General features: G+C 41.5%; 2 protein-coding genes across 2 annotated transcripts in view; one reads left to right on the plus strand and one right to left on the minus strand.

Moving 5' to 3' along the window:
* Positions 1–4,871: 4,871 nt before the first annotated feature.
* Positions 4,872–6,637, minus strand: LOC113172284 (protein shisa-like-2A). The gene is made up of 3 exons (XM_026375182.1): positions 6,402–6,637; positions 5,491–5,627; positions 4,872–5,318 (listed from the first exon to the last, which is right to left on the minus strand). The coding sequence occupies exons 1-3, from the start codon at positions 6,581–6,583 to the stop codon at positions 5,137–5,139; spliced, it is 501 nt and encodes a 166-aa protein (XP_026230967.1). The 5' UTR covers positions 6,584–6,637; the 3' UTR covers positions 4,872–5,136.
* A 7,067-nt stretch (positions 6,638–13,704) lies between these two features.
* Positions 13,705–16,969, plus strand: part of slc1a7a (solute carrier family 1 member 7a) — a 28,312-nt gene continuing 25,047 nt past the window's right edge. The window contains exon 1 of the mRNA XM_026374641.1: positions 13,705–13,845. Within this exon, the coding sequence (XP_026230426.1) occupies positions 13,705–13,845 (141 nt within the window). The remainder of the gene's footprint in view (positions 13,846–16,969) is intronic.

Consider the following 16,969-nt stretch of genomic DNA (forward strand, 5'->3'; position numbering starts at 1 on the left):
CCTTTTCATTCCCAAAAACAAAAACAACCATGGTTTTACATTCAGAATTTGATTCACTAGAAGTATCAAATATTTTCCTGTATTTGTTTCGGCAGGATTAAAGAATATGAAGCTATCAGTGTTGACTGATAGGAGAGAGACCGCACTATGAAATGGACTGTAACAAGATGATGCATGTGAGGCCAGATAGTGGCACTCTAATCACATAAGACAAAGAGACTCCACAGAGACAGCTGTGTGTGCTGGACGCGGTGTCAATTTGTAGTTTGTGATTGGATATGAATGAAGATCCCTGAGATAAGCAACAGCTTTCCTTTACTTCAGTGGATTCTTCTCTGTTGTGTCGACCACCTCCACCTACATGAGCAGGCGGTGAAAGGAAAGCAGATTGACGTCATTTATTATTAACATACATTCGACTGTGATCACTCTGCCTGAGGGGGGGGATAATGTGGGGTCAGAACAGCGTAGAATGTGACAATCGGAGATGAATTGTGATCTCTGTGAGCATCATTATTCACATGTTTCAGCGGGGATCAGCAGAAGTCACGTTTGAACAAGAACCTGCAAGTGTGAGCCTCCAGGATGGTGAAAATGATGATGATCAATGATTATTCATGAAATGGCCCATTAACCACTGGAAGCACAGTTTTTATGAGAAAACAGTTATTTCGCAACCATTATTGGCACTGGTTCCTACCTTTAAATCAGCTTTAAGTGTGAAATCCTTTCAGGGAAAATGGATGCAGGTACGTTTTTGTGAAGCTTCTTTCCAAACTGCATTTTCCATTTACATTTAGGGGGCAGGGTAAAAATTAAAGGGAGCAAAATCTTATCAGTCTATTCAGTTTTTTCAATTTCTTTTCAAAAATGATTCGGACTGCAACATATTTCCCCATAAATTAAAACTAAATAACAAAATATAAATTTCTGATCCAGCAGAAAAGTAAAAACTACCCTCTACTCATAAAAAAAATACAAAGCATTTGCTTCTAACCCTTTCAAACCTTCATGTTCCTGCAAATAATTTATGTACAGTGCCTTAGTTGACAATCATCTATTAGTTTAATCAGACACAGCTACAGTTGATGCCTTCAAAAAAGTAATGCCTTAATATCTATTCAGTAAGAATTTCCAGTGGAAGCAGTAAAGACATTTTTTTACACAGAGAAGGACTCCAGCTGAATTATTTATTGAATCTATTCACTATAGCACACACACACTGAATCTGCCTGTTGTTATACGTTTCTGTGATGGGCTCTCATATGGATCCTATATGTTCTTTATTCCTTTTCTCTATGATCCCTGAAGAAAAGGGGACAATCAAATCCCTTCAGTGACATAAAGGACTGTGTTAATAGCTCACGTCATGCACACGATCTGCATTTCCATTTCCAACGTTTAGTTCTCGTCACCTGTTTAACACGTTATGTTCTTAAATCATAGGCTTGCCCACGTTGTTTATCGCTCAATAGATGCTAATGGAGGTTCTACATGTCAAGTTGTTCTCTATTCTAGGAATACACTTCTCATTAAGCAGATTACTGTGCAATCACACTCAGAGAGATGGAACCATTTTTAACCACAACAGCTTTTCTCCTTATGATCATTGTCAGAGCTGGAACGGAGCAAAATGCCTTTGATATTTGTAAAAATATACAGAAATGTGCTGAAACTTGTCATCATGTGCTGCCGGTTTAATCATGTTATGTTTTTTTTTTTTTATATCTTCAACCCAAGACAATGAGCTCATGACAAAATTGTTTCACGCTTATTTCAGTGATCAAAGCAGGAGGTAATCATCATCTCTTTTGCATTTTCAGACTGGAAATCATCACGTTTAAGAAGCAAAAGCCAGTAAAAGATCTGAACTGTCTTGTAGTTTAATCTTTTTCCCTTGAACCCACGTATTGGCTTTACAACTAAGGCAGAGGGACAGAAAACTTTCATGATCACCGCTGAGCCACAGTGACTCGGTTTCAGGGTTTCTCTGAAAAACAAGTTAAACTCATGATACACTTTCACACGTGGCTACAACTGATAACGAGATAACGAAAGATTTTCCACTCTTTAAGACATCATTATTTTATTCTAAGGATTCAATAGTCATCATTCCCATGTTGATATCAACACTATGTGTATCAAAACTGTAATTCAAAGCACACAATGCTGTTGCTAATGCGAGTTGTAACTTTTCCATCATGACACCTGGACAGTAAGTAAATCGTGATCCAAACTTTACTGTCGTTCCTTCATTTAGGCATTCATGGAATGCACATGGATCAAACGGTAGAATATACTGCACACCTTTGTGCTCTGATTTACAAATTACAAATCTCACCGATCAACGTGCATGAGTAGAAAACATGCTTCGAGTTGGACACACATTTATGGACATATATTTTTGAAAGAGGCCATTTCTGTGTTACATTTAAACAGTGTTCATTTTTGCAGCACATTTCAACAGAGGAAAAACAAACTGGAAAAAAAAAACCACGACAGTTTCTATATAGCAAACAAACACTACAAGTGACAGTTTGAATTCATTTAAAAACACATAAGCTACTATTCTGAGTTACAAAAACAAGGGCACTTGAAAGGTTTTCAAAAGAGTTGAGTATCCAGTAGAGCATAGTGTGTCATAATGCATGTGGAAATTATTACCAAAAAATACATGTTCACCTCTTTCCTTATTCAAACCTACGCCACCCTTAAAAGGTTTGGGGGTATTTTATAGCATTAAAGTGATAATAAATTCAGTGTAGACACTGTTGATGTGGTAAATGTTGTTTTTATGGAATATCTCCACTGGCGTACAGAGGTCCAATAAATGCTAACGTGAGTTTTCCATTGACACCCGGTTGCTAATGCACATTTGTCCGTTTAAAAGGTTAAGTGATCATTGTCCAAACCCTTTTGCAATTACGTTAGCACAACTGAAGACATGTGCAATATGTTTCATGAAAAGCAAGGATATTTCTGTGTGACCCCAAACATCTGAATGGTACACCTTTGCATCTATTCCCCTGGACCAGTATAAACTGGTAGTCGGCTAATACTGTCTTTCTGCACTTTCACTTATCTCAGTGTCACACCCAACAAGTCCTTACGCTTAAAGGGAATAAAAACACATTATTTCAATGTCTTTCAAGACAACACATTGATAGTTACATAGAGCTGTTTTCCATCTGTCACCTTAAAGCACAAGCTCTTTGGTTTTCTGTGTTTTTCTGCTCTAACGTCTGTGAATCCAGAAACAGATTTGCTTGTTTGTCTGTGTCACGGCGCTCCTTTGTTCTTTGCAAATGATTAAATTCACATCAGTGAGTCCCAACACTGTACTGGGTGACATGTTTCTTCTTGATAAAAACCTTTTTTTTAGCATTTCTTTTTCAAGCGCTCCATTGGCTCTGAACTGACACAACTTTCACAGTTTCTTCTGCGAGAAAGAGTCGAGTAACCTGTTTGTCATAGTGTGTACAAATTAACATCTAAGTCATTTAAAGCATTTGAACTACAACTGTCTGTCCACACTGTACAGCCTCAGTCCCTGAGTAAAACGTAGCAGATGTAACTACACTCTGACCTATCAGCATGGCCGTCCGGACTCAGGCGTAGTCTGGATGACCTTTGTTTCACCTTCAGCGTCCCTGCTAGGTGCAGGTGAAACTGTATATCCTCAGTGTAAGCTGGAGTGCAGTGCTCAGCCTATGTCCCTCGTTGCCCTTGCATACACCCTACCAATTCCTGGTAAGTCTTTGACCTTTATGACGCCATTAACATTGTCAGAATCAGATAAGACTTCTTCTTCTTCTTCTTCTTCTTCCTATTCTACTTCTTCGTCTTCTAATGAAGCGCGCTCTCTCTCCCCTAGTGGTTTTTAAACCTGGCTCTTCATCTACCAGCAGGTTGTGAGGATGGAGAGCTTGGGTTTTGCCTCATGTGTGCTTATGTAGCCTGTTGCTTTTCCAGGTCTTCATGATGGAGAGGTGGTGTGGCTCAGGTGCTGTCTGTTGAAGTTACAGTGCATGTTACCTATTTGTAATTTGAACACCCTGATTGTCCCTACTTATACATTTAGGCTGCTCTGTTCTGTGCACAGGATCTACTGCACCTCTGTCCATTTAGCATTAAGGATCCCTCCTCTGTTGCTCTCCCTGATGTTTCTCGAGTTTCATAAGTGTTTTGCTAACAGGCTGCAGGTCCTGTGTTACGCTTGTGCCAAGCCTGGGGTGATGAGTGGTATTGCGCAATTCATGAGCCAAAGGTAAACAAGTGAACAGTTGCTTAACTGTTTGGTGGCACTTGGATAGTGTCTGGTATTTGTTTCTCAGTAAAGAAACTGCATCTGCAGCTTTGTTTTGTTTTCATTTGTTCTGTTTTGCTTTGTTTTAAGTTGTTCTGATTACTTTGTTCATTTTTGTTTGGTCATTTTTTATGTTTTTTGCGGCACACTACTCTCTCCTCCCTGAGAATTAGATTAGGGCTCAGGGAAGTTTGTTTTCAAGTGATAATTGTTGTTCTAGTGTTGTATATATTTTATTGATTTGAAGTAAAATGAATGTTGTATTTTAATATAAGATTTTATAAATTGAAATCTTGCAGATACCTTGTTTCTGTCCTTCTTTTACTGCCTGGTGTATCAAAAACAAATCTGTGGCGCTTAGCTGTCTTTTTTTGTGAGCTCTTAATAATACTGGGTTACTGAGTGCAGATTGATGGACAGAATCACAGCATCATGAAGTGTGCAGAAAGTGATGCAGCCTAAAAAATTATTCAGTGACAGTGTACAGTATATGCATTATCTTCCAAGCGTATATTGGGGGGGGGGGGGTAATTCATTTTTGTTCATATGCTCTTGATTGCTTGTCATGTTGTATGAGGAGGCAAGAAATTCAGTGCATGAAAAGAAATCCATCATGAGAGTCCTCACAATATGTGGTTTTTACGTATGGTGTACGGCCACTTAGTGGTTATTATTTTCACTGTCCATTAGGATAATTTAATAAGTCCACTGCACACTACATTATGTCAGCTACTGTTCCTCTGTTACAGCACAGTCTTCATCCGGATGTACTGGTTCTCGTGATCTCCGGACTGCTGGTTCCATGTGTAAACAAGCAGTCTCTCAGCGGGTTATGAAGGACTGTCTACTTTCACAGCAGTGACTGTAGCTGTGAAACATCTTTGGAACAGGCGCTCGGGGTCTGGCGGCTGGTTGTCACAGTCCAGCTTCTTGCTCATAAAGTGTTTCCTGAACCCCTGTGGACCAGCAGCACAGGATGCTGTTGCCTGGCTGCATCCCTCACTGGAATCTCCTGTTGAAAAGTACATAGACAATTACCCCAAGGTCAATGTTCAAAATCATTTGTTCTGTGCACATGGCTACCAGACGCAAAAGGAAATCCTGAAAGTGCTGCAGATTTTCTCTGAACTGAAGATTAGATAGAGTTTTTACAGTAACCGAGCTCACACATGCTGTACACTGACCTGGTGCTCTGAGGGGTAGGCCGTTGTCAAGACGACTGGGTTTGGTGGCGATGAAGAGGTAGCAGAGGACACACACAGTAATGAGAAAGGCAAGGAGGACCACCGCTGCAATGGACAGACCCACCAGAGCGCCAATACTGAGAGGAGAGAGGAGACGAGATTGGAGGACAGGAGACAAGTAGAGAGGAGAGAGGAGATGAGAACGGAGGAAAGAAGACAAGTAGAGAGGAGAGAGGAGATGAGAATGGAGGAAAGGAGACAAGTAGAGAGGAGAGAGGAGAGAGGAGATGAGAACGGAGGAAAGGAGACAAGTAGAGAGGAGATGAGAACGGAGGAAAGAAGACAAGTAGAGAGGAGAGAGGAGATGAGAATGGAGGAAAGGAGACAAGTAGAGAGGAGAGAGGAGATGAGAACAGAGGAAAGGAGACAAGTAGAGAGGAGGAGGGGACGTGTTGATGTGAGGATGCAAAAAGAAATAGTAAAAGAGGGGATATGGAAAGGTGAAGTGTATTTTTGCACGGCAACCTTCCAACTCTTAACATTAAGGTATTGAACAAACAAAACTGTTTTATGCACAAATATAAAATATCTAAATATGAATATGGGGTAGTGGTTACTGTCACATGTTCAAATCTAATTAAAGCAATAATGTGGGTTTGTGGGAGGAATGCGTAAAAGGTAAAAAGTGCTCCAGCAGCTGCACTAAATGTCTTGTTAACAGCTTCTCTGTCAGCGCTGAATATCAATAAATATAAATGAGGCAGCATTAAAAGCAAAGGAAGCTCAAAGTAAGCAAAAAGCTGCAATCTCTAAAAAACCTCAGCTGATCTGTGGATCAGGACAGAATCTGATATAGGAATCGATCCAAAGGAGTGACAAAGTAGACACAAACACAAAACCCATGCCCTTACCTCAACCACCACATGTATCGGTACTCATAGGGGAAGAAACTGTTGGGATCGTCACAGCAATATTTAACATCATTAAATCCGCAGCAGTAGACAGCGGCGGCGGCGTTTCCCGGTTTGGGGCAGGAGAAATCATCCACATACACGCCTTCAGCGTCGTAGTAACTGCTGCATTTAGAGCTCATGATGCAACAGTAAAAAGAAAAAAAGAAAAAGATGAAGAAGTAGAAGTTAAAGAAAGACACAAAACACTTGTGATCCGAGGATTAACGGGAGGAGGAAGAAGAAGGAGATGCCAGCATCGCCGGTGCCAAACAGTCCGCTGTGCGCTCAGACCAGTGTGTTACTTCCTCGGCTGAGTCCTGGTGAATGAACACGAGGAGAGAGACGGAGGTGGCAATCTTTGAGCCTCAAGAAAGCTGGAGCCCCCCCGCCCCACTGACTCAATCTGCAACATGAGCTTATTTGTTGATGTTGGACATTATCACTCCTTTTTGATGGAGTCATTCATAACTCTACTTAAATGTCCACACATAAAACTGTGTATATGCAACCAAGGCTGAGTCATAGATTGCTGTCTCTGTATGTTGGACAATCCCTTTGAACATTTTCCAGGTCTCTGGATGTCCACCTGTGATAAATAGATGCATCTATTTATTATCATCTCCCTCCTGGTTGCACTCACAAAACATTTGGTCTAATTTATTCCAGTGTCTTGTTCGGAGGGTATAAAATTATCCACTGCTGTGCAAATGGAAGAAGAATACTGTGCCATATGCATTAGCCTGCAAGTCACACAGTAAACCACTGACTGCATTATTGTGTAGGTAATATTATACGACTCCAGACACAGATAGAGGTATGTGACCTCATCTATGTTACTCCCTGGGCGTCACAGATCCAATCAGGAAGGTTGTAAATAAGCAATGATAATGAATAGCATATTCATCACGGCTGTGTGGTCTTTAAGCCTTGGGAACCAACACACTGACCGAGATTCACATAATTTGCAACGTGGTGTCAAAAACAGGTTTTCAAATTCTAGCAGCTAATACTAGATGACATGTCCGTGCTATTTGAAATTATGAATTCATTCTCTATTTTATTTATATATTTATTTCAGGAATCTCTAGCTGTGCCTGGAGAGTCTGTGAGAGCACAGCCACTCGACTAAAAGAGCTGGTTATGAAAGCTACTGAACCTGCACAAACTAACATCTGGCAGGTTTGACTGGCAGTTCTCACACACGCTCATGGACCTTGCTCATGGCAGGTCTGCATGTGGATGATCACTGAATGGACTGCGTGCGTCATGTGTGCAACAAAGGCGAATAGAAAATCACCTTTCATCTGGAGTCTCGATCTTTTGTATCTGTAAGGAAACTTTAAATCTGAGAATACCAGGAGCTAAGTTATCAATTCCCGCCATATTATTTTGGAGTGCACGTTTAGCTGCTGGGTACCTTTGGTTGACACTTTAAGTGTTACCAAAAACAGCCTCTGTTCGACTCTATCTGTTTAAATTAATTCAATGATAACTCCCATCATTAGATAGAAGCAGCAACAGTGACGTGTGTGCAGCTTGTCGTCCAGCTAGGTTTTGTTTCTATGGCAGTTTCTTTGTTCAGACTCAACATGGTACGACGCCGGGCTGCAGCACTGTACTGTAGCCAGGTGGATGAGCACTTACTGACGTCTGTGATATTTTAGTGGACAACGGACAGTGGGTCAGAAATAAAAGCTCCATTAGGTTGAAACATTTTCTTTTTTCTTATTCAGCAGACACACGATGAACCTAAACATGACTCATTCAGTTTCAATCAATTTAATGCTGAAGTGGTTTTGATCCAGGCTGCAATTCTTTGTTTTAATCGTACTGCTTTAGATTATTTTGGGGCAAATTTCCCCCTGTGAGAGTTCAAAGTGTTGATGAAGAGGTAAAGGTGGAGAGAGAGTTTGTAATTATATATCATAAAGACCTCAACACATCACACATTGAGCCCAAAACACAACAAGTGGTATGAAGTTTGAATAACAGGAGCGAAAATAAGAACCTGAAATCAAATCAGTGACATGAGTTTGATACAGCATATATTTGGGGACTTACGGTAAGTGTAGTATTTCTTGATTGTAGTATACACGCGTGACAAAGAATGATGACACAGGACCAGTGTTTCCACCACTACTCAATACCCTTATTCTTCTTCTGTCATTGATGGTGCTGAGATCAATAGGAGCGCTACTGTGTTTTCAATCTATTCAGCTTTTCACAAACCACTTGCTAAAATGTAAGGAAATCACTGAAGATTTCCCTCTTCAGGCAAAACAAACAGCTCACTGCTCTGAAGTGTACTTACACACAAGATATTGGCAAACCCTTTCCATGTGGCGGGTTAAAGTTGGAAAAGATGCACAATGGACCCAAGAGAGGGACGAATTTTGAACACAAGTGTTTCAGTGCTACATAGTGAATGAGGTGAGTGAGGGTCAATGCCCTGGAGCAAATGTGTCACAAACTATTGAACATAATTTTCAGTGAATTCTTGACTCGTTAAAACAAAGGATGGATGAATTGAGGTTTATATTGTTCCTGGAGCAAAGTGGAAACAAAGTTGATTAGAGCATTCAGACTGAACTAAAAGCCTAAAGAGGCTAAATGTAATGTCTGTCTGTGGGTTTGTCCTCACAAGAGAACTCTCTACACTACATGCGACTGATTATCAGTGTAATATCATATTTGTTCTGGAGTTTTCTGTGCAATACACATTATGAAATGAAGATTTTAAAGAGATCACCGTGCTCCAGGACAAGGGGCTGTGTAACAAGTTAGCAGGGGAACGACCTCTGATGTGAGGAGGATGAATCACCATCACAAAGACTGAGTAGACTCCCACGTTCCTCATATTCTTAGTGATGAGCGTCGGCCCTCCTCTACGCAGATATCAGTGCACAAGCAATACAGGTGATAAATAGCACATCACCCTTGGGTGAAGAAAGTCCCCGTAAGTCATAAGTGAAATGTCGCTTTCTTTCCACACAAACATCAGTCTGATCCCCTTGTTCTCTTCCCTTTTTGCCTGCGCTTCTGTTTCTGACTGCACTGAGCTGCCGCAAACAATGTTCACAGCAATTTGTGGGGTTTAAAAAGGTGCTGTCAGAAAAAATAGAATAACAGCTGCTGGATTCATGAGCAAAACATCAAACAGAAAAGACCAGAGTTAGAAAAAGAGGAGAAGAACGTCTCCCGCCACATACTGTAGCGACCATGTTTTCCATCTTAAAATATGATGCTGAAATCATCTGGATGTCTGAACCTAAATGCACAAGGGTAAACAAAAGCTAGACGTCAGGTAACTGAACTCTCTCCCGTTACGCACACATGCCAATGTCAGCCAGTATTTGAGGACTACATTCATTTAGTCTAATGAGGATCAACTCAGCTGCTCCACCAACCACATCCATTCCTGCCTTCAATTTGACATCACAAAGTACACAAATCTGCTAAATTCTGCCCTTGGATGATATGTAATGGAATATGTTGAGGTACATAGCAGATGACCTGTGGATGTTGAATATGTCTGCCCTGTCCAAATGAATGAGGAGCACACCAGGCCTGACTGCTTGCTCTAATCCCAGATTATCTCTGCCCGTCCAATCCAGAAACGGGGAAAAATGGCGGAAGAAAGGGGATTATTTGACATTGGCGGGGGATTGTGGAGGGACATGGCGGTTAGAACACATACCTGCATGCTCGTTCGTGCGGTAAACACTACTCACAAATGTACCTTCACAAACATTCAAACACAGACACGTGAACTCATGCTGTGTGCAGGTTTTTCATCACTGAATGTGTTGGAGCAGTAGAAGTGGTGGGAACTCTGATACCCAGTCCCCCCACCTCTCCATGCTCTTTAGCATCCTCTGCCTCTCCTCTCATTCATCTCTCCTCCCCTTTTACCCCGCAGAGAAACACTGGTAAACATCCTCCATCACTATACTCCGCCACATGATGGATGATGCTGACCACGCCTGTGCACGCTGGACGCTCCGCAGCAGCACTGCAAATGTGCCAAATGTTTTTCACCCTGCTCGGGTACAGTTTACAGCCTGATGACATCTCTGAGCATCAGGTGTCAGAAAAAAAGGTGAAAACTGTACAAGAAATCATTTCTCACTTCAGCACCTCCACTGGTATTTTACGGGCATGAGTGTGGTGCGTTGCGTAAATCAGAAAGGTACAAGGGTAAAACATCTTATTTGGAAGTGTGTACTCATCTTACATTAAAAAAAAAAAACATTGGCCTGTGTGTGATATTCTGATATTTTCTGTTCTGCATAGTTTCACTCAACCAAAGGAGTCATTTGTTACTAAACAAATTGGGAACAATTATGTCGACCTAGTTACACGTTTCACTGACTAATGTACGGTAACGTGAAGGCTTGCTGCAAGCATTTATTTATATCTCAGCATAATGTTTTCTAAATGAGTGGTTTTGTAATTTACAAATGTGCTCGTGCGTTTCAAAATCCAAAACTACAATACTGAAGATCCCTGTTTTCAAAAACATACGCTATAGAGTAAAACTGTTTATACTATTAACTATTACTATTAATTCATAGTTTCTGCTAATTTTCACTTGCATGTGGAGCCAAACGCTGTCAGACAGCGTGGACAAATGCAGAAGAGTGCAGGACTGACAAGATCAGATTTTGATCAGCCTTATTGTTACTCATCCACCAAAATATATCGAGGTCAGCACTGATACAGTAGGAAGCCTCCAACATGTACGTTTAGTTAACACTAAAGTAGCTCTACAGCTTTTTATGTAAGCTCAACCACCTTTTCACACTTTGACAGCACAGGTTGACTGAACTGAACTGACCCCAGCAGCTCAATCTTTTGACTATAGGAACAACATAACACGCGGGATCCATCGATTAATACCCACCTCATAATCCTTTTACAGCATTTTGATATTGAGTCTCTATGTACCTACACCGAGAACTACAAAAGTAGCTTAGTTTTCCACAGGGAGCAGTGCTGTTCAATAGCCTTTTTTCTGATCTATGACTACAGTCGTCTGTGAATGTTTTTTGTGTAAATGACTTTTTCAGAAAGGGTGCAAACGATCAGCGTTTTAGACGGCAGCAGATATTACATGCAGGGGTCCACCAGCATCCGAGTCGTTAACAGAAGACGACCACACAGCCCAGAGCCCAGTCAGGGATTACGCAGCAGCCTCACAGCAGATGCGCCATCTGGGATTACAATTAGAGTAATATCATCCATTATGTGAAAGCTTGTTATGTTAAGATAACAAGAGAGCCTCTGGTTTTCACATGTGTCACACATGGGCAAATGCCGTTAATGGAAAGGAAACAAGCTGCATTGTGCCGGAGTGTGATGTAACCAAGGTGATGGAGGTCTGCGGTCATGGGTTTGGGTCAGAACTGTAGGTCAGAGCTGGGACACGGGAGATAAAAAAGGGGAGTTTGCATGCTTTTGTTATTACTATGGACATAGCTTTCTGTTATCTCATCTTATTCTTATCTTTATAACATGTTAAATCATTGAGCAAGTCAAGAATATGCACCTGCAGGACTCAGTATGTGTTTTTTATAAAATAAAAAAAACTGAAAAAGCAGCAAAAGATGAGATGTAACCCCAAAGGGTTGTTTTTTAGCAACCTGATTTCTACTGGCTGTCTGTCAAAGTGTACCTAAACAAAACACTGTCCAGGATTGCATCAGGAAGGTCGTCCAGCATAAAACCTGTACCAAAAAAGGTGCGCGGACCATGATCTGCTGTGGTGACCCCTCTCTGTGTGGGATTAACTGAAAGAGGACACACACACACATCTTGCATGATGCTTTGATGGAAGAGGTTCAAACGATCTTCACCTCCAGCCTGTGCTTTTCTCTAACGGGAAGCTGCAGAATGAGGACGAGTCCGTCCTGTCAGATTTCACACCAAAACAATTCCAGCTTAACCTTGTTTTGAGTAGTGAGAAGAAGAATTGTCTATAATGCTACAAATTCACATGTCCGAAGGATGTAACTGTATGTTGTTATACAGCTCCAGCTTTAACACAAGGAAGATGATGACGCCGGCTGTTAAGGGAATAGACGGGTGATATCCTGCTTCTTTATTAGTCAGTAAATCAAATTTCAAATACAAACCTGACCATGAATTGATGAAGTATTTTCTTCTGCCTCTGTGGAAATTAGATATATATTTCTCATGTGTGCCACAGTTCCGTGCATTCCCTTTATTGCTATTATCACTTTCATGACATCGGTAAACAATATGCTTTTATAATAACTATTAGCAGAGCGATACAAAGAACATTACTGTGATCATTGGTCACCACAGTAAACTCAATCTGTGGTACTGTGGATACAAATTACTGCAACCTGCGCAGTACAGAAATACTTTTAAGTGAAAGAAGTATAAATTCATAAATAATTTGCTGGGTGTGTGTGAAGAACCTCTTTTCACGCCTGTGTGTTTTTTCCCTGATGATGACTTATGACCAGTGGGAAATCTTTGGACGATATCAGCTGTGTGTGTTTATTTTACTGTGTGTACTCACGCAACTCTGTGAAACATAAAAATAGTTGCTCTGTTACGTACAGTGCCTCATATCAATGACCATATATGCAATTCTTTACTCTTTTCCTTTTTTTTCTTTTTCTTTTAATGGCCTGGAACAATCCGCTGTCCAATTGTTCAGAGAGCTCTCTAATCCAGCCTTAGATCTGAGTCGTGCAGCGCGGCCTAATAGGATCGTAGTATTAACCCTGATGACAATACCACCAGCTGTCGCAGAGCCCCCTGTTGGCCACCAGGAGCAATGTGTGCGTTGGTGGGGGCAGAAAGACGGAGAGGGAGGCGACAGACAGAGAGAGGGACAGACCCAGATAGACAGAGATAGAGAGCGTCTGTGTGATGCTCTTAGTCTCATGTAGAATAACCCGGGACGCGGCTCGGAGGCAGAGCACAGGACTACTTCTTTGACTTTTCACCAAGTTATTTTTTCTGTTCTTATTTATTTTTCTCTTTCTCAGTTGTTTCTTCTCACACAATCCCACCTTCTCCTGCCTCAGTCCACATCCCCCTATCTTGCCTCACCTGCTGCGTCCACACTCCTCTTCTTCCTCCAGTGTGGCGGCAGCTGTCAGCTCTGCATGGCTGAGTAGTTGGAAGCGGGCGGGGGGGCTGCTCTGGTGGTTTTTCTCTCAGTGGGGTTGCGAAGTCGCAGACAGGACCAGGACCAAGCAGCGGGAGGAGGAGAAGGTGGAGGAGGATGGCGGTGGCTCTGGATGAAGTGTGGGGGCGGGTGAAGAACGTCTGCAAGCAGAACGGCCTGCTCATCCTGTCTGTGCTGGCCGTGGTCATTGGCTGCCTGCTGGGCTTCTTCCTCAGAGGCAAGCAGCTCTCTGAGCAGGTCAGTTGGTTAAAACGTCTGATGCTGATTGTGACCCCCCCCCCCCTCCCAACCACCCAACCGCCCCACCTTCCTAAATGCTGAAATGGATTCAGATGCCACTACTCCTAATACAGAAGATTACCCAGTTCCCTGCTCCCCAAATCTGCCTCTTTACCGCTACACACACCAGCGTTTTCACCGTCTTGCACACACAAACGTGTATTACTATCTTTGTGAGGGCATTGTGCTGTTTCACATTCAGGGTTTCATCAAGTTTCTACATGTATAAACCCAACTTTTATCCCAACCTCAACCTTATAACCCACAAATTCATTCCTAACACTGGGGAGTCCAGTATCCTCAGATAGCACATAAGTCTCCATGACAGGATGAATACACTACACACGCTAAGCCACACACGCATTCACATGAAATAAAACGTCCGGTCTCTACTGACCCATCTAACACCTCCTGATTCTGCAAACATATCATCACCATCAGCCACACCGAGTGAACAATGGGCCCGCGTAATGACTAGTGTATTGTGCTTTGGACAGATGAAATGAGGAAAGGACTGCAGTGATGGCTGTTCAATTTCACCTAAGTGACCGGCTCAGGTGGCAGAAGTGTGTCACAAATGCAGAGCTGAGAAGCCTCTGGGGCTCGACTGTTTTTGATGAAAGAATAAGAAAAGATTCTACATAGAAGTGGTGATCTTGCTGCTAGGATGGATCAGACTCATTCAAAAGCCAATTTGTCTGCAGCAGCCAGAACATTGTACCAGCTAAAGACAAACTGGGAACAAGGTGATAGTATTTCATCAGTCACTCAGATTGTCTGCAGCCTTGCAGTTGGACTGTGTGACAGTGCATAGATGGAAAAAGGATTGCTGGTAGGTAGATTAGTTATCAATCACAGACACTAAATCAGCAACATACCATTAATGCTCACATATATTACTCAGAAACGGAAAGTGCATCAGTGCAGTGAACACAATGCTAGATCACGTCACATGGTCTGGTCAAGATGTGCCAGGTAGTGTTGTTTACATTTTGATATAGCTTGCTTAATTAAGTCCTCTGGGAAATTATCTGCTATCTTTAATGTGTGCTACAAATCCTGCATCTTGTCTAACACATGTCAACATGTGGCCCAGAGGAACCAGTAATTGAACCACTGACCCTGCAAACTGTGCTCCAGCAGCTGAGATACAGCCACCCAAACAGTATGTTTTAGATGCATGCTCTCCTTCAGTTCAAGTGGAAATAACATTTTGGACGTGTCTCTTTACTGTGCCTATCTCATCTTATGTCCACTTATTTTATGTATTTTCTGTAACTACAACCAGTTCAGGTCACAGAGGTCACAGGAGCCACTAGCCTGAAATCAACTCCGTTTTTTTAATTGATTTCTTTCGTTATTTATTTTTTTCTTTTCATTTGATTCATTGATGGTGGAGTTTGCTCATGGTGGTCAATTCTAAGAAGTAGGCACACAGACAACAATATACTATCTAATGTACAGTCTATATATATGTATAATTTAAGTAAACTGACAGTGTTAAATCTTAAATTTATGAAAAACACACTAATTAGTCTGTTTTACTTGCCTTTGCCAGTGGCCAAAAGTTGAAATCAAATCAACAAATTCTGAAATAACACAAATTCAGGAAAATATGGTTTTCAGTGGAGAATCAACACTTATGTCAGTGTCACCAACACAGTAAGATTGGACTGCTGTCAACAGGCTCAGGCTCCCTCAGCATAAAAAATGAAAAGGCAGCATTAGCTGAGGGGAATGACAATGAACAATCTCCGACCTTGAGGTGAACAATATGTGTTCACAATCAAAAGTGAGCATCCACAACAGATTGTTTTCTTATTATTATCATTTCAGGTTACCCATGGAGAGGATTTCAACATCTAAAAGAGAGCGACATACGAGTAGGGAGACATGTAGTGTCAATCTGCAGCCTCCAGTCTTTCCTCTGCATACTGAATGTGCTTTCTTAGTTTCCCAGAAACTCACTGCTGCTTCCCACATATCACTCTCTGCAGCAACTGTGAGCATTTGCTTTGTGCTCTGTACCTATCAGTGGCAGAGAAAGAGACGGATATCTGTGTGATTAATCAGTCATTTTCAGCATTTGTAATCGGATGCTGCATTTATGAAAAAGGTGAATGCAAGAATTCAGAGAGCAGGAGTGTGTGTTATGGTGTCATGCAGGCTTGTGTTTATGCATACAATTCATAAAAGACATTAATCTTCACTAGAGTAGCACTTTTCAAGCACAATTAACTTTAAGTGCAAGAATAAAATGAGTCAAAAGACAGAAACCAGAGACAATTAAGCAGCATGTCAAGTCTTTTTTTTTTTTTTTTTTGCACTTATGCTATATTCATGTGCCAGCACATGGATCGAGTGTGTGTGTGTGTGTGTGTGTGTGTGCATGCATGCGCACCATGTATTGCTCTCATTGGAGGATACTATCTTCCTTGTGTTGGCCCCCACCATGCATGTGGTGGTCATGGTCAGTTTAAAGTCCCCCTGAGTACTCTAACCAAACGGAAACCAGAAGCCAGAACAGCGGTTCTTCTGATAACAGATGCCGCGGCTGAGTGGCAGCTGTGTTTGTCTTTCGTGCACACTCACGGTACAGACCTACATACATGCACATGCACACTCTCAATACTATGTTCACATACTGCCACACGACACAAGCCATAAAAACGACACACTCAGTCATTTGGACAAAAAGCTTCCTCACTTCAAACCGTAAACTAAAAGCTTTTATTGCTCCATCATCCCACTGCACAGATGTGACGTGCTTAGATTTCATTTTTCATTTCCACCTTTTCACCTTTGTTTTGTTTTTCCTCTGGCTTTTGTCCCCCATGCCTGTTCAACACAATATAATAACATGTTAGTTTTTTTTTCTTTTAATTGTTAACCACTAACAGCAAACTTTGCACCCACTCATTCACTTTGCTTTCACTCTGAAACCTCTGTTTATTACTGCATTTCAAATTCATACTTTACATTCAATTTAGTCGAGATCGACACTATTCGTTTGTACCTGCTTCACGTGTTGGTTGACATGTTGTTCTTGTTTGGAAAAGCCTTTGTTAACTCTGTATTAATA

This window comes from Anabas testudineus, chromosome 17, assembly GCF_900324465.2.
Source record: "Anabas testudineus chromosome 17, fAnaTes1.2, whole genome shotgun sequence".
NCBI lineage: Eukaryota > Metazoa > Chordata > Actinopteri > Anabantiformes > Anabantidae > Anabas > Anabas testudineus.